Raw genomic sequence first — 20,268 nt, 5'->3', positions numbered from 1 at the left:
ATTGTAATAATTTGAAACCAGTATGTTCTAACACTAAACACACCAAGTATATACAGTTAAAATGTGAAACCAGTATATTCCAACACTACGAACATCAACAGACAAGTATACAGTTAAAATGTGAAACCAGTTTATTCTCACACAACGAACATCAACAGACAAGTATACAGTTAAAATGTGAAACCAGTATATTCCAACATTACGAACATCAAGTGTAAAGTTATAATTAGAAACTATAATGTACTCAAATTGTAAACATCAATTCTACTGTTAGAATTTGAAACATCCATGTTTGAACACTGTATGAATGTAAAAGTTCAACCATTATGTTCTAACATTGTAACCATCAAATCTTCGGTTAGAATGTGAAACCCGTATGTTCGAACACTACAAACATATAATCTACTGTACGAATGTGAAACCAGCATGTTCTAACACTATAAACATAAAGAATACCGTAAGAAAATGTGAAACAAGTATGTTCTAAAAATATGAACATTGAGTATACTCTTAGAATGCTAAACCAGTATCTTTCGACATAAACCATTTTTACTGGAATACTTCAACGTGTGATACATGAAATGGGATGAGACCAAATTTGAGACATACCTACGTTTTGCTGTTTGTGTGTATCTTCTTTAAACTTATCTTATTATAAAATCGCGAAATCTATTATCTTTTGAATTCGGTATCTTTTCAAAACTCGTTACGAGTTAACTTGTATGGAACTATGAATATAAAATGATGTTGGGTTGTATTGTAATCCAACAGTCTAAAGTTCAGAAACCTGCCTGGATCTAATAGAAAGGTCCAAATAAACTTGTCAAATGTTGTGTATTAATTAATGAATATAATTTCATGCGGTCATTAATTAATAAACAAATTGCAAGGACTGAAGGGTTCATATGTAATTAAAATGTACATTTTAATGTTGTCACGTTTTTGATGTCATCACCAAAGTTAGGACATAACGTTTTATTTCAATTTCTTGTGGATTTTAGCATCTTTTGACCAAACAGTTTGAACGGGTGAGTTTATGTTTTTGATATTTAGTTCTATCAATTAATATTTTTACATTTCAGTTTAAAAAAATAGTATTAACAAAGCATATTCCAAACAGCATTCAGTGACATCTACACATAAATAAATAAAAACTGATCACAGCCGTGTAAAAAAAAGGAATTTAATATACATAGATAAAGGAAGATGTGGTATAAGTGTCAAAGAGACAACTCTCCATCTAAATAACAATTTTAAAAAGTTAACCACTATAGGTCAATGTACGGCCTTCAACACGTAGCTTTGGCTTACACCGAACGACAAGCTATAAAGGGCCCCAAAATTACTAGTGTAAAACCATTCAAACGGGAAAACCAACTGTCTAATCTATATAAAAAAAAAAAAAACGAGAAACACGTATAAATTACATAAACAAACGACAACTACTGTACATCAGATACCTGACTTAGGACAGATGCAAACATTTGCAGCGGGATTAAACGTTTTAATGCCGGGTACCAAACCTTCTCCCTTTTTCTGAAACAATAGCATAACATCATAACATAGAAAAACACACGATAAAATATCAGTTGGCAGGCTTAACTCAATCAAAAAACGTAATAGCAATATAATAAATACTATCGAACTATCTTTTAAAATTCAGAAAAATCTCGTTTTCTAAATACTAGTTATTCGTTTGAAGATTAACTAAAATTATTTTGAAAACAATTTAAGATAACACGACTTCATAATTTTCATTTGACAAATATGTCGCATAATATTAATTACTTTGTTTTAATTAAACATGTTACATACATGCTGTACATGTTAATACATTTTGTACATTAAAACTTTTTAACATAAAATATAAAAATAAAATGTAGTATTATTGCCAACGAGTCAAACTATATATCAACTTGATTGTCTAGATTGGAAATTAGCTAAACAATTCCTTTTATGCATTGCAATGATACAGATATAAAAATGTCTATTTAGTTGAAATCTTTTTCGTTTATTTTTACAACAGGAAAGAGAGCATAGAACAGTTGGAATGTTTTTTGTTTTCTTCACCTTTATCTGTGTTGTCAGTAAGTTTATTTGGTATATCTCGAATTATGATCACAGGTCAAACAGTCACAATTCAGTTTTGAGATTATTTTTTATTGAACAAGAAAACACTTATTTTAGTTTAAACATATTTATTCATAGTGGATTGGGAAACAAGTTTTGCAACTTATATTAATCCCTTTCCACTTTGCGGGAAACACTTATTTTGAAAATATTTCTTTTTGCATTTTTCTTGAAGTTTTAAATATGAAGCAACTTGTTATTAAAATTTATTCAATTCATATCAATAATGATCAAATAGTTCTGATTCAAACAAAAAATTATCTGAAACTGACATTATCAAGATGCTTGATTTCTTTATTGACGACACATTTTTCGGAGGACGTGTTTTTCAACAGACTGTCGGCATTCCAATGGGAACCAATTGTGTCCCTCTTCTTTCCGAATTGTTTCTTAATTATTTTGAGACCGACTTCATACAGAAACTTCTTAGGAAGAAAGATAAGAAGTTAGCAAAATCTTTTACAAACTATTCCGTGGACTAAGACCATTCAAAGCCACTGGGCCTGATGAAATTCCAGCCTATATACTCAAAGAAGCAGCTTAACACATATCACCATTTCTGACCATATTTTACCAGAAATCTTTGGACACTGGAATTATCACTGACGACTGGCGATCTGCCAACATTGTCCCAGTCTTCAAAAAAGGGAAAAAAACACAAAGCTTCCAACTATCGGCCAGTCTCATTGACTTCGATCTGCTGCAAACTGTTGGAACATATTGTTCACAGCACCATCATGGATCACTTTGACCGCCACCAGATCCTTTGTGACCATCAACACGGTTTCAGATCCAAAAGATCTTGTAAAACACAACTCCTGATAACACTAGATGAAATTGGCAAGAATTTGGACCAAGGAGAACGGACAGACATCATCCTGCTTGATTTCTCCAAAGCTTTTGACAAAGTGCAAGAGACTCCTCCAAAAAATGGACTATTACGGAATACGTGGAGTAACACTCAAATGGACTTCCTAAGCAAGAGAACACAATCCGTATTGCTTGAAAGGCATACATCCGGTCCCTAGACGTCATCTGAGGGGTGGCGCAGGGAACAGTCATCGGACCCCTATTATTTCTGGCTTACATAAATGACATGCCACAATCAACATCTTCTGAGGCAAGGTTATTTGCAGACGATTGCCTAGTTTATAGAAAAATAAAGAATGTAAAGGAGAGCGAGACACTTCTAAACGACCTTAACAAACTTCAAGAGTGGGAATCACGATATCAGATGAATTTCCATTCCGAAATGTGCATCGTGATACGAATGACCTATATACCTTTTTATCGCTATGTTGTGCATTTTTCCTTTGATCTTTTTTGTGATAATTTTCATATCATGCTTCTCGCTTGAGATGGAAAAATTATTGCTAGAAACTAAGGAGACCACGTGGCGTTGCTAACGAAATTGGCATTTGTAATTGACAAAGTCGTCATAGGTAAAATAGCGATACAGATTATCATTGGTCATCTCAACTCGATTGCTTTTCTCACTTTCGCTGTTCCAGCTCAAGCGAGAAAAGCAATCTCGTTGAGATGATCAAAGATAATCTATAAATATAACATTATTATATTAAGGTATATAGGAAATTTTTTTTCTGAGACAAGTGCCTGTGGGAACTACCAACTACATGGTCACACACTAGATGCAGTCGAGCATGGGAAATACCTGGGAGTCACCATAATCCATGACCTTCAGTGGGAGACACATATCAACAGACGGTAGGACACTAGGATTTCTGAGAAGGAACCTAGGACGGTGTAAAAATAGAAGTCAAGGCTAATGCCTACATCACCATGGTCAGACCAACCCTCGAATACGCATCCTCTGTATGGGACTCTTGCCAACATAACCTTGAAAATGATCTAGAACAAGTACAGAGAAGGGCAGCTAGGTTCGTGTTCAATGAATACAAAGACGTATTCCCAAGTTGTGTTAGCTCTTTAATGGAGAGACTAAGATGGGAGCCTCTAAAAGATCGCCGCTGCAAAGACCGACTCACCATGGCATACAAGATCCGCAATAGATCCCTCAAATTATAACAAACCCAAAGATTCAAGGACCAGAGGAGGCCACCGCATACACCAACAGCGCACTCTGAAAGACCAATACAGGTACTCCTTCTTCCCAAAATCAACCAGGGAATGGAACACTCTACCGGAAAAAGCCACAACAGCAGCTACACTAGAAGAGTTCATGGCCAGCCATACCATTCTGCCAGAGGCCTTGACAGGAACTTCACATACCTAGAACTCCTTAGACCCCAGACGCACATAGTTTTATTTGTAAATTATTTTCCTGTAAATAGTTTTTATTAAGTGATGAGGGAAGGCCTCATGATTTCTCGAGCAAGAGTCATTTATATACACTCAGGAAGAGTCCGACTCTGTACTGAAAGAAGAAGAAGAACTTTACTTTCCGCTATATAGATGATGTTCTTTTACTAAATAATTCAAAATTTGGTGACTATGTTGAACGCATCTATCCCATCGATGTAGAGATAAAGGATTCAAGAGATACAGTTAAGTCGGCCTCGTATCTTGACTTACATCTAGAAATTGACAATGAGGGGCGGTTTAAAACAAAACTTTACGACAAAAGAGACGATTTCAGCTTTCCAATTGTGAACTTTCCATTTCTAAGTAGCAACATTCCAGCACCACCTGCGTACCGTATGTATCTCCCCATTGATACGATACTCCCGGGCTTGTATTTCCTATCATGATTTTCTTGATAGAGGGTTGCTGCTCACAAGGAAACTATTAAACCAAGAGTTCCAAATGGTGAAGTTGAAATCATACCTTCGTAAATTTTACGGACGCCATCACGAGTTGGTTGACTGTTTCACAGATGATATCGGATATGTTCCTTACGTCGTAACTACAATCATAATGCCTTTCATGAATATGACCTACCGAATTAGACTATTTACTGGATTTTTTATAACATGAGCAACACGACGGTAGTCACATGCGGGGCAGGATCTGCTTATCCTTCCGGAGCACCTGAGAACACCCCTAGTTTTTGGTGGGGTTTGTGTTGCTTATTATTTATAGTTTTCTATGTTGTGTCATGTGTACTATTGTTTGTTTGTCTTTTTAATTTTTAGCCACGGCGGCGTTGTCAGTTTATTTTCGATTTATGAGTTTGACTGTCCCTCTGGTATCTTTCGTCCCTCTTTTGTTACGAACCCAAAATGTAAAAGTAGTTTGGTACTTAAATGGCTTCATTTTGCCAATTAATATATCCTTTGCATGATTAAAATTTAATACATTTTCATTCATCAAGCTAGGTTTATGAGAAATTTCCTTTATTAAAAATTGAATATAAGTAATAAAAATAAATTTTCAAAATATATTTAACCAATTGTTAAAAAAAAGTTTGTATTTTTTTGTCCCATCAAATTTGTGACTGTATGTCCTGTGACTTTATGTCCTGTGACTTTTTGTCCTGCGCCTTTCTGTCCGTTTACCTTTTTGTAGTGCCCAGTGTTCTGGTGATATTCTTAAAACTTTTTATAATTACTATTTGAATATTAAAAAAATTAGCTGAGTAAACGTCAATGGGATATGTTATAAAGGAGAATGTTCACGAAGGGCTATATAATTTGGATGTTTATTTAATCAGACCAAAATACTACATGTTTCAAATACTTGTGATACTCTTAAGCCAAAAATACATGTTTTGTTACCTTCCATTTAATATTTGTAGCTAAATAGCTTGTTACGTAAATTTTGGTAAATTTTCTCATGATTTGAAATGTTTTGGCATAATTAACCTTGGCCGCGGCCATTCACGATCCAAAATCATTTAAAATGATGAATTTGAAATCAGAATTGGAATCTTTTGGTTACATTACATTTTGGATTGTAGCTGGTGGCCAAGGTTTCCTAAAGCTTTAACGTCTGAAAATTGCTCAATATAATCAAATATTGACAACATTTCCGAAATGGGATATATTAGATATAAGAAGATGTGGTATGAGTTGTCTCACCATCGAAGTCATAATTTTTAAAAGTAAACCATTATAGGTCAAAGTACGTTTTTTTTTATCATGGAGCCTTATAATGTACTTTTATGAAAATGACTTATTTATTTAGCAATAAGGCATTTGAAGTAGACCCATTTACGAACCAAATTATGACCTTTTTGGTGTTTTATGATTCAGTTATTTAAGGTCATATTGTGCCATAAGTGAACCTTGTTCTTTACATAATATCCTTGTATATTGTTTTAGGTGTGTTTGCTTTGGTACCAATTCCACTGGAACCCCAAACACCATGTTTTACACATTTTGGAGAGTGTCTTAGATATTGTCCAGGGGAGAGAATTCCAGACTTAGAGGGCATAGAGAGCTCCTGTATTACAAACACAGCAGGTTACCAGTTCTGTAAATTTTATCATTGTCCGCCAGCAAAATGTAGAGGAAAAAAGAAGGATTTGTACGGGAAATGTTATTACTGCCCGGGTAAGTTTTCTGAATAGTAGAACGGCAAATTCTACTTCTTTCGAGGTCAATCTGTTAAATCAGGGCAAATTCTACTGTCGAGGTAATGCACTGAAAATGCTACTTCTGTCCAGGTAAGTCTTTTTAACAAAGACATGGAGAATGCTACTTCTGTCCAGGTAAGTCTTTTTAACAAAGACATGGAGAATGGTACTTCTGTCCAGGTAAGTCTTTTTAACAAAGACATGGAGAATGGTACTTCTGTCCAGGTAAGTCTTTTTAACAAAGACATGGAGAATGGTACTTTGGCCCAGGTAAGACTTCAATACAAAGAAGCGGAGTACGTTATTTGGGTCCAGACAAGTCTTTAATACAAAGGAAGGGAAAAATCTACTTCGGTCCATGTAAGTCTTTAATACAAAGAAACAAGGGAAAATGCTACTTCTGTCCAGACAAGTCTTTAATACAAAGGAAGGGAGAATGCTACATCTGTCCAGGTAAGTCTTTAATACAAAGGAAGGGAGAATGCTACATCTGTCCAGGTAAGTCTTTAATACAAAAGGAAGGGAGAATGCTACATCTGTCCAGACAAGTCTTTAATACAAAGGAAGGGAGAATGCTACATCTGTCCAGGTAAGTCTTTAATACAAAGGAAGGGAGAATGCTACATCTGTCCAGGTAAGTCTTTAATACAAAGGAAGGGAGAATGCTACATGTCCAGGTAAGTCTTTAAATAATAGGAAGGGAGAATGCTACATCTGTCCAGGTGAGTCTTTAATACAAAGGAAGGGAGAATGCTACTTCTGTCCAGGTAAGTCTTTAATACAAAGGAAGGGAGGAATCTACTTCGGCCCAGGTAAGTCTTTAATACAAAGGAAGGGAGGATGCTACTTCTGTCCAGGTAAGTCTGTAATTCAAAGGAAGGGAGAATGCTACATCTGTCCAGATAAGTTACTTCGATCAACGTTAGTATTTTAAACAAAGGAAGGAGAATGCTACTTCGATCTATGTAAGTAGTTGAAATAAAGGAAGAGAGAAATTGAATGCTACTTCGGTCCAGGTATAAGTATTTTAAACAAAGGAACGGAGAATACTTCTGTACAAGCAGATAAGTCTTTTAAAACAAAGGAAGGTAAAACGCTACTTTTATCCAGATAAGTCTTATACTAATGTTAACCATTGTCGTATATATGTAACGTATAAAAATTATCTAGTAACAAAAATGATATCCAAAGTGGATAGGAAACGGCATGAATAAAGCATACTTAGGTCATAAGCATAACGTATCAAAAATAGAATGGCAGTGTTAGAAAAATAAAGAAAACACTTTCCACTTTGTAAAGACGAGTTTCCTCCAATTGATTATTTGGAAAAAATATTTATCTGTCAAACTATTTATCGTATAATAAAGTGATATTGCGTAATTTTAGGTAACTCTTGTATTGTATGCTGAATTGATATTGCATTATTTAATGTTACTGGGGTACTGGGTGTTGAATTGATATTGCATTATTTAAGGTTACTGGGGTACTGGGTGTTGAATTGATATTGCATTATTTAAGGTAACTGTGGTACTGGGTGTTGAATTGATATTGCATTATTTAAGGTAACTGTGGTACTGTGTTTTGAATTGATATTGCTTTATTCTTAGTTAACTGCCTCTGTATCGTCTGTATTGTCTTGTTTTATGTAACTGCTCAAGTGATATTTTTTTTAGCTCCCATGATCCAAAGGTGATATTTCTTTTTGAGCTCCCTTGTCACAAATTACAAGTGTGAGCTTTACTATCACTTGGCGTCCGTCGTTTGTCTGTGCTTATGAATTATATTCCAGTTTGAACTGTTCGAGAGTGTCCAATGTTGAAGATTGTCAATATCTAGGTGAGCGACACTGGCTTATTGTAGCCTCTGATTAGTTGACTGACCTCTTAAAGTCTGATAAACCGATATTGCATTTTATGGACATAGACCACGGTGAGCCACACCGGCTCTTTACAGCCTCTGGTTTAGTTGACTGACTGTATAGTCTGATAAATCGATATATGTTTTTTAGGTAGCTGTGTTGATGGTGGTAGGAAACATCATAATGGACAAGCTTTTCTTAGTTTTGATATGGTTAATAATTGTTTTTGTGGACAAGATAATTCCAAACACTGCACTAAACATCCAGTTGACCAGTATGCCTACTGTAATCACGCGAGACCTGGTAGTGATGGCGACAATACAGTTGTAGTAGTAGCAAATCCTCGACCACCACCTGCAAAAGTCGTGGCTATTGTAGCTCCACCGCAGCAGCAACAAGCCCCCGCGGTAATGGCTATTGTAGCTCCACCACAGCAGCAACAAGCCCCAGCGGTAATGGCTTTTGTATCAGCACCAACACAACAACCAACTCCCCGACAAATGTCATATGTTCCGTCTCCCACTCGACCACCAACTCAACCACAAAGAGCATACGTACCAGGTCCAACACAGCCATACGTTTCTCCTGGTGCTCCCTTTGCTAATAATCAGGAATCGACAGCTTATATGCAGCAATCTCCACCATCTCAACATCCTCACCAAAAAATGGTGGCACATCCTAATTTTTCAGCAAAAAGTCCAAAATCTAATTTGCAGCAACGTTCCAACAACAATCCAAATTTGTACAGACATAATCAGTATTACCAAGGGTTTCCAAATTATCAACCGTTTTATGGTTACCATGGCAATCCTTTCTTTCAACAACAGATGTGGGGAATCAATTCTAATAAGGAAATCGAAGCGTAACTATAAGTCATTCTCACAAGTGATTTTACTTTAATTCCTGCCTTCAGAAAATTGAAATCTTTTCAAAGAACAGTAGTTGAAGAAAAATGTATAAACAGTTTTCTTGGATATTTCATTGTTTCTTTTTAAGCCGACAATTTTTTCGAGCAATTAACTACTGTGTTGTTCTATCAGTTGGTGAACGAGACGACAACAAAGTTGAAAGGATTTCGGAGCGTGTGTAGTTACAATTATAAATTAAATAATTTTGTAATAATTGGTGATATTTATTTCTTGAATATGAATTTTAAGTATTTTACGGATGAATACAAAACGTAAAAAGTACCTTAAGATATTTCCGTACAAATCATTATCCTGCATGTCCATGTCAACTATGATTTAGTTTTTCTTTATTTCATGTGCACTTTGACTGATGGACATTACAATATTTAGAAGGGGTATGATTGCTTATGCGTCCTCCTGTCTTAAATGGTCTGGTAAAGGACGACAGTTCAACAGCATATACCATTAGGAGAGCTATGAATGGCACGATAAAACATAATGTGGAAAAGGAAGAGATACACAAATATAGCTATCATTGATTTTGTTTTAATGAATTTAAACTTGTACAAGATATGAATTGCTAGTATGTTTTTGGTCGGGTTCGTGTTGCTCATTCTTTAATTTTCTATGTTGTTTTTTGTGTACCAGTGTTTGTCTGTTTGTCTTTTTCTTTTAAATCCATTGTGGTGTCAGTTTTGTTAAATGAGTTTTAATGTCCCTCTGGTATCTTTCTCCCCTCTTTTATGTCCTACATCCTGTCAAAACTATGTACTAACTTATATTTAGATTTTGCACAAGGCTGGATTTTCTCCAACATTTTATGACATCTTTAAACTAAATACGTTGGATGTGTATTGACTGATCGTTAGTCTGGGAAAACATGATTTATGAAGTCGTAATTGGTAGTCTTCAGTAGTTACAACAAATACTCATAGATCGAAGTTTTGTGTTTTGTCTATATGTCGTCTCTGATCATTGGTCAAGTTTTTTTCAACTAATTTTTATAGTTTATGTTACAGTGGATGTCGTTTGTTTTTGTCTGATAATCTTGTTACGTTTGTTTGTTCATCATAAAAGAGTCATAAAATTAAGCAATATCAATTTATTATACAATACTGTTGCCAAAACCAAAATTATATCAATTTATCATACAATATAGTCTCCTAAAATAAAACTATATCAATTTATCATACAATACAACTACCTACGATAAAGCAATATCAATTTATCATACAATGTAGTTACCTAAAACAAAACTATATCAATTTATCATACAATATAGTTACCTAAAATAAAACTATATCAATTTATCATACAATACCGTTACCTAAAATAAACTATATCAATTTATCATACAATATAGTTACCTAAAATAAAACTATATCAATTTATCATACAATGCAGTTACCTAAAACAAAACTATATCAATTTATCATACAATATAGTTACCTAAAATAAAACTATATCAATTTATCATACAATACCGTTACCTAAAATAAACTATATGAATTTATCATACAATACCGTTACCTTAAATAAAACTATATTAATGTATCATACAATACCGTTACCTAAAATAAACTATATCAATTTATCATACAATATAGTTACCTAAAATAAAACTATATCAATTTATCATACAATGTAGTTACCTAAAACAAAACTATATCAATTTATCATACAATATAGTTACCTAAAATAAAACTATATCAATTTATCATACAATACCGTTACCTAAAATAAACTATATCAATTTATCATACAATACCGTTACCTTAAATAAAACTATATTAATGTATCATACAATACCGTTACCTAAAATAAACTATATCAATTTATCATACAATACCGTTACCTAAAATTAAACTATATCAATTTATCATACAATATAGTTACCTAAAATAAAACTATATCAATTTATCATACAATACCGTTACATAACATAAAACTATCAATTTATCATACAATACCGTTACCTAAAATAAACTATATCATTTTATCGTACAATATAGTTACTTAAAGTAAAACTATATCAATTTATTATACAATACCGTTACCTAAAATAAAACTATAGCAATTTATCAGACAATATAGTTACCTAAAATAAAACTATATCAATTTATCATACAATATCGTTACCTAAAATAAAACTTAATCAATTTATCATACAATATAGTTACCTAAAATAAAACTATATCAATTTATCATACACTATAGTTACCTTAAATAAAACTATAAAAATTTATCATGCAATATAGTTACCTAAAACAAAACTTAAACATTTGAAATACAATATAGTTTCCTAAAATAAAACTATATCAATTTATCATACAATATAGTTACCTACAATAAAACTATATCAATTTATCATACATACCGTTACCTAAAATAAAACTTTCTCTAATTCTTCATCAATTTATCCCTTTCTGCACCCATTGTATAAAAAAATTTTAATCAATGTGTAGTTCGTTTGATCTCAGTAATCATTGGTTAAAATTCGATTTTGACGTCGAATTTCCTTGCTTTCCTTTGAATTTTCTATTGAGACGGCATGAAAAAAGGCGACCATGCCTGACGACGTCACATAGAAAGAACACATCTTTTTGCAGGTCATTCGAAAAGAAGGAATAAGTTTGCCTGCATAAGGTTAGAAAATCATTAGAGAAACAGATTCCACCACCAAATCTCGCCGAGGCGTCTCGGACTTTTAATTTGAAAATTTAACTGTCTCGAGTAGATAAATATCGTATTACACTCGATGCAGTGGTGGAATCTATATTTATCAATTTATCATCCAATATAGTTACCTAAAATAAAACTATAAAAATGTGTTATACAATATAGATACGTAAAATAAACAAATATCAATTTGTAATACAATATAGTTACCTAAAATAAAACTATATCAATTTATCATACAATATAGTTACCTAAAATTAAACTTAATAAATTTATCATACAATATAGTTACCTAAAATAAAACTATATCATTTATCATACAATACCGTTACCTAAAATAAACTATATCAATGTATCATCCAATATAGTTACCTAACACATAACTATACCAATTAATCATACAATATAGTTACTTTAAATAAAACTATAAAAACATTTCATACAATATAGTTACTTAAAATAAACAAATATCAATTTGTAATACAATATAGTTACCTAAAATAAAACTAGATCAATTTATCATACAATATAGTTACCTTAAATAAAACTATATCAATTTATCATACAATATAGTTACCTAAAATAAAACTATAAAAAATTATAATACAATATAGTTACCTAAAATAAACACATATCAATTTGTAATACAATATAGTTACCTAAAATAAAACTATATCAATTTATCATACAATATAGTTACCTTAAATAAAACTATATCAATTTATCATACAATATAGTTACCTAAAATAAAACTATAAAAAAATATAATACAATATAGTTACCTAAAATAAACACATATCAATTTGTAATACAATATAGTTACCTAAAATAAAACTACATCAATTTATCATACAATACAGTTACCTAAATAAAACTATATCAATTTATCATCCAATATAGTTACCTAACATATAACTATACCAATTAATCATACAATATAGTTACTTTAAATAAAACTATAAAAAATTTTCATACAATATAGTTACTTAAAATAAACAAATATCAATTTGTAATACAATATAGTTACCTAAAATAAAACTAGATCAATTTATCATACAATATAGTTACCTTAAATAAAACTATATCAATTTATCATACAATATAGTTACCTAAAATAAAACTATAAAAAATTATAATACAATATAGTTACCTAAAATAAACACATATCAATTTGTAATACAATATAGTTACCTAAAATAAAACTATATCAATTTATCATACAATATAGTTACCTTAAATAAAACTATATCAATTTATCATACAATATAGTTACCTAAAATAAAACTATAAAAAAATATAATACAATATAGTTACCTAAAATAAACACATATCAATTTGTAATACAATATAGTTACCTAAAATAAAACTACATCAATTTATCATACAATACAGTTACCTAAATAAAACTATATCAATTTATCATACAATATAGTTACCTAAATTAAAACTATATGAATTTATCATACAATATAGTTACCTAAAATAAAACTATATCAATTTATCATAAAAAAGAGTTACCCAAAATAAAACTATAAAAATTGATAATACAATATAGTTACCTAAAATAAACAAATATCTATTTTTAATACAATATAGTTACCTAGAATAAAACTATATCAATTTATCATACAATATAGTTACCTAAAATAAAACTATATCAATTTATCATAAAAAAGAGTTACCCAAAATAAAACTATAAAAATTGATAATACAATATAGTTACCTAAAATAAACAAATATCAATTTTTAATACAATATAGTTACCTAGAATAAAACTATATCAGTTTATCATACAATATAGTTACCTAAAATAAAACTAAATCAATTTATCATACAATATAGTAACCTAGAATAAAACTATAAAAATTTATAATGCAATATAGTTACCTAAAATGAACAAATATCAATTTATCATACAATATAATTACCTAAATTAAAACTATATGAATTTATCATACAATATAGTTACCTAAAATATCAAGTTATCATACAATACTCTAGTATTAATGAGGCCATTATCACTGAACGAGGACATATCACAGGGCCATTATAAAAACAACAATTTCTTAATACATTTATAAACAAACTCGTCTTTATAAAGTAGAAAGTGTTTTCTTTATTTTACTAACACTGTCATTCTATTTTTGATACGTTATGCTTATGAGCTGAATACACTTTGTTCATGTTGTTTCCTATCCACTTTGGATATCATTTTTGTTACTAGATATTTTTTTATACGTTACATGTATACGACAATGGTTAACATTCGTATAAGACTTATCTGGATAAAAGTAGCGTTTTACCTTCCTTTGTTTTAAAAGACTTATCTGCTTGTACAGAAGCATTCTCCCTTCCTTTATTTAAACTACTTACATGGATAGAAGTAGCATTCTCCCTTCCTTTAATAGTGTATGTGTTGCTGACAACTTGATGTACTCTCTACTCTTTTAATGCAAGTTTAGTTGGAAAAAAATAATGTGCACGTCACCATTATATCTAGGAATTTTTGATATTATCATTTCATTTTTCCTGTAATGATCCTGTATTACTGCCCAGTTTGTATGTATTAAGCCAAGTTAGAGTTTCTAATAAACAGTCATTTCTGGCAATAATGTACTTGGTTGGTTGATAAAGATATCTAAAATAAAACTATATCCATTTATCATACAATATAGTTACCTTAAATAAAACTATATCAAATTATCATACAATAAGGTTACCTATAATAAAACTAAATCAAATTTTCATATAAAAAAGTTACCTAAAACAAACTATATAAATTTATTATACAATACAGATACAAAAAATAAAGCAATATCAATATCATAAAATACAGTTACATAAAATTAAACTATATCAATTTATCATACAATATAGTTACCTAAATAAAACTATATCAATTAATCATACAATACAGTTACCTAAAATAAAACTAAATCAATTTATCATACAATATTGTTACCCAAAATAAAGCCATATCAATTTATCATATTATACAGTTACCTAAAATAAAGCGATATCAATTTATCATACAATACAGTTACCTAAAATAAAGCTATATCAATTAATCATACAATACAGATACCAAAAGTAAAGCAATATTAATTTATCATACAATATAATTACCTTAAATAAAGCAATATCAATTAATCATACAATAGTGATACCAAAAATAAAGCAATATCAATTTATCATACAATATAATTACCTTAAACAAAACTAAATCAATTTATCATACAATATAGTTACCTTAAACAAAACTATATCAAAAATATCATACAATACAGTTACCTTAAATAAAACTATATCAATTTATCATACAATATAGTTACCTAAAATAAAAAGTAAATCAATTTATCATACAATTTAGTTACCTAAAATAAAACTAAATCAATTTATCATACAATTTAGCTACCTAAAATAAAGCCATATCAATTTATTATACAATACAGTTACTTAAATTAAAGCGATTTCAATTTATCATACAATACAGTTACCTAAAATAAAGCAATATCAATTTATCATACAATATAACTACCTTAAACAAAACTAAATAAATCTATCATACAATATAGTTACCTAAAACAAAACTATATCAAAAACATCATACAATACAGTTACCTTAATTAAAACTATATCAATTTATCACACAATATAGTTACCTACAATAAAACTATATTAATTTATCATACAATACAGTTACCTAAAATAAAACTATAACAATTTATCATACAATATAGATACAAAAAATAAAGCAATAACAATTTATCATAAAATATAGTTACCTAAAATAAAGCAATATCAATTTATCATACAATACAGCTACCTAAAATAAAGCGATATCAATTTATCATACAATACAGATACCAAAAATAAAGCAATTACAATTTATCATAAAATATAGTTACCTAAAATAAAGCAATATCACTTTATCATACAATATAGATACCAAAAATAAACCAATACCAATTTTTCATAAAATATAGTTACCTAAAATAAAGCAACATCAATTTATCATACAATACAGATACCAAAAAATAAAGCAATATCAATTTATCATACAATATAATTACCTTAAACAAAACTAAATCAATTTATCATATAATATAGTAACTTTAAACAAAACTATATCATACAATACAGTTACCTTAAATAAAACTTTATCAATTTATCACACAATATTGTTACCTACAATAAAACTATATTAATTTATCATACAATACAGTTACCTAAAATAAAACTATAACAATTTATCATACAAAATAGATACAAAAAATAAAGCAATAACCATTTGTCATAAAATATAGTTACCTAAAATAAAGCAATATCACTTTATCATACAATATAGATACCAAAAATAAACCAATATCAACTTGTCATAAAATAGAGTTACCTCAAATAAAGCAATATCAATGTATCATACAATACAGATATAAAAAAAAAGCAATATCAGTTTATCTTACAGTATAGTTACCTTAAATAAAACTATATCATATAATCATACAATATAATTACCTTTAACAAAACCAAATCGATTTATCATACAATATAGATACCTGCAATAAAGCAATATCAATATTTCGAACAATACAGATACCTCAAATCAAACAATATCAATTTACCATACAATACAGTTACCTTAAATAAAGCAATATCAATTAATCATACAATACAGATACCAAAAATAAAGCAATATCAATTTATCATACAATATAACTACCTTAAACAAAACTAAATAAATCTATCATACAATATAGTTACCTAAAACAAAACTATATCAAAAACATCTTACAATACAGTTACCTTAATTAAACCTATATCAATTTATCACACAATATAGTTACCTACAATAAAACTATATTGATTTATCATACAATACAGTTACCTAAAATAAAACTATAACAATTTATCATACAATATAGATACAAAATAAAAGCAATAACAATTTATCATAAAATATAGTTACCTCAAATAAAGCAATATCAATTTATCATACAAAACAGATACACAAAAAAAGCAATATCAATTTATCTTACAGTATAGTTACCTAGAACAAAACTATATCATATAATCATACAATATAATTACCTTTAACAAAACCAAATCGATTTATCATACAATATAGATACCTGCAATAAAGCAATATCAATATTTCGAACAATACAGATACCTCAAATCAACCAATATCAATTTACCATACAATACAGTTACCTAAAATAAAGCAATATCAATTAATCATACAATACAGATACCTAAAATAAAGCAATATCAATTTATCATACAATACAGCTTCCTAAAATAAAGCAATATCAATTTACCATACAATACAGTTACCTAAAATAAAGCAATATCAATTTATCATACAATGCAGATACCTAAAATAAAGCGATATCAATATTTCGTACAATACAGTTACCTTATATATGGCTTCACCAATGTATCATACAATACAGTTACCTAAAATATGGCTATATCAACTCTAAAATAATGAATGTTTGTCTACTTTTAACCTTGAAAATTGAAATAGCCAGAGAAAAGCTTTAAATAACAAAAACAACTAGCATAACAAGATCTACAAATAATCATAAGGAACAACTATTTATTTAAAGGGGTTCATGTATTTTGGTTTTATTTTACGCTATCAAATCAAAATATAAGGTATGAAGAAATCTGCTTGACCACCATGAGCCCCCCCTCCCCCAATTAAATTGAGTCAAGAAAAAAAAACTATAGCAAAACAAGATATTTAAATCTGTAAACATTGTTAGTCTACTCCGTATAGCACTTATTGGTCTTTTTAAAATGATGACGATTTTCATCCCTTTGCATTGCATATTGGATTATTAGATAGTTAGCAAAAATGATCCGCAAAACAAGACATGCAGCAAATTGGTCAACTGATGAACTCGTTATTTGTTTTCTAATTGTTGCTTTTGTCCTTAGTTTTTGTAAATAGCAAACAAAACAAAAAAATCAATTCAAAATCAACCGAAAAGAAAATTTAATTGTGATTTATATTCTTTTCTACAATGTGGGAGTATGCCAGTTGTTGAAGATGGGCATATACCTTAGTGAGCGACACTGGCTCTTTCTAGCCCCTAATTCACTTGTTTAGTTGACTGACAGAATCGATATTACTTTTTCAGGTAGCTGTATCGATGGTGGTAAGAAACATCATAATGGAGAAGCTTTTCTCAGTTTTGATTTGGTTAATAATTGTTTTTGTGGACAGGATAACTCCGCACACTGCACTAAACATCCAGTTGACCAGTATGCCTACTGTAATCACGCGAGACCTGGTAGTGATGGCGACAATACAATTGTAGTGGTAGCAAATCCCCGACCACCACCACCTGCTAAAGTCGTTGCTATTATAGCTCCACCACAACAGCAACAGGCCCCCGCGGTAGTTGCTGTTGTACCAGCACCTACGCAACCACCGCCTCCAAGACAAATAGCTTTTGTACCAGAACCCACGCAACCTCCGCCTCCAAGACAAATGGCATATGTACCGCCTCCCACCCGACCAGCAACTCCACCTCAAATGGCATACGTACCAGCACCCACCCGACCAGCAACTCCTCCACAAACGGCATACGTACCGGCACCAACAAGACCACCAACACCGCAACAAATGGCATATGTACCACCTCCCACCCGGCCACCAACTCCACCTCAAATGGCATACGTACCGGCACCAACCAGACTACCAACTCCACCACAAATGGCATATGTACCACCTCCAACACAGCAATACGTTCCTCCTGGTGTTGCCATAGTACCAGTGCCTAAAAATCAGGAATCGACAGCTTATATTCAGCAACCTCCACCATCTCCACAACATCAACACCAAGAAATGGTGGCACACCCTAATTTCTCAGCAAAAAGTCCAAAATCTAATTTGCAGCAACGTTCCAACAACAATCCAAACTTGTACAGACATAATCAGTATTACAAAGGTTTTCATAATCCATATGTTCAAAGTTATCATGGCAGTCCTTATTTTGGACAACAGATGTGGGGATTCAATCGTCATGCAAATTTCGATGCGTAGCTGTCAGTCTTTCTTACATATGCAATAACTGATTTCTCCTACCATCAAACAACTTGAACTTTCTGAAAGTACAATAGTTGTTATATGTATATATAAATATATAATAAATGCGTTTGTCACGGATATTTTATTGCTTTTTCCGCACAACAATCTTCTCGAGTTTTCGGAGTTACTAAGTTTCATTATATTACGTATTTCAGGATATAAAGTTAATTTATTATGGATTGACAATACGTATAAGAATATTTAGAATTATCTTCTATGTTGACTTGAGTTATAATTGATATGTTCAGAGTTATAAATTAACCGTTAACAAAACTTAGAATTTTGAAATACTAAGGCTTTTGTATCTCAGGAATAGATTACCTTAGCAGTAATTTGGATATTTTGTAGGAATATTTGGTCCTCAATGCTTTTCAACTTCGTACTGTATTTGGCCTTTTTAACATTTCTTTATTCGAGCGTCACTGTCTTTTGTAGACGAAACGCGCGTCTGGTGTAAATATAAAATTTCAATCCTGGTATCTTCGATGAGTTTATACAAGTCCATGTCCAAGACGATTTGGTCTTCACTTTTTCCCTTAGAGTTTGACTAATAGACATTACGATATTTAGATGTGGTATTATTGGAATGATCAAGGACGAAAGGTCAACAGCATAGACCGTTAATATATCTAAGAAAGGCGCGATAAAACATACAATGGAGGGAAATCGGATACTCAATCAATGATTTTGTTTTCAATCAATTATTTGTTTTACTAAATATGCATTGATATGCAGTTATTGTACTATATCTTGTCGATACTATATATATATGTGCTTATATTTAGGTTTTGCACAAGGGTGTGATTTTCTCGAACAAGATTAAATTTGTTGGATGTGTATTGATTGGTTCTTGATCTGGGGAAAAAATATTTATTTGTTAGATATAATTGAATTTCAACTAGCAAACAGCAGTAAATGCTAATACTCGTAGATCGGCCATTTGTTTTTAAATAGAAGTGATTTTATTGCCAATGAGACAACTCTACAGAAGAGACTATAGTGCATCGATCGGCCCTTTTTTAACAATGGGCAAAATTTATGCCTTATACAACGATAGCTACAAAAGATCCTGAAATGAGAAATGTGTGTTAAAGTATTT

General features: G+C 30.7%; 1 protein-coding gene across 2 annotated transcripts; it reads left to right on the top strand.

Annotated features, from left to right (window-relative positions):
- Positions 1-798: 798 nt before the first annotated feature.
- On the top strand, positions 799-19,185 carry LOC134706428 (uncharacterized). Of its 2 annotated transcripts, none has more exons than XM_063565346.1 (4): positions 799-1,028; positions 2,027-2,087; positions 6,372-6,602; positions 18,217-19,185. In XM_063565346.1, the coding sequence occupies exons 2-4, from the start codon at positions 2,051-2,053 to the stop codon at positions 19,122-19,124; spliced, it is 1,176 nt and encodes a 391-aa protein (XP_063421416.1). In that variant the 5' UTR covers positions 799-1,028; positions 2,027-2,050; the 3' UTR covers positions 19,125-19,185. The 2 variants fall into 2 exon arrangements, with proteins under 2 accessions (XP_063421416.1, XP_063421417.1); XM_063565347.1 differs by lacking the exon at positions 18,217-19,185 and adding an exon at positions 8,634-9,599.
- The last annotated feature ends 1,083 nt before the right edge of the window (positions 19,186-20,268 follow it).

This window comes from Mytilus trossulus, chromosome 2 (genome assembly GCF_036588685.1).
Source record: "Mytilus trossulus isolate FHL-02 chromosome 2, PNRI_Mtr1.1.1.hap1, whole genome shotgun sequence".
NCBI classification, from domain to species: Eukaryota; Metazoa; Mollusca; class Bivalvia; order Mytilida; family Mytilidae; genus Mytilus; species Mytilus trossulus.
Note: the sequence above shows the minus strand (reverse complement) of the source record. Positions and strands in the feature narration are given on the sequence as shown.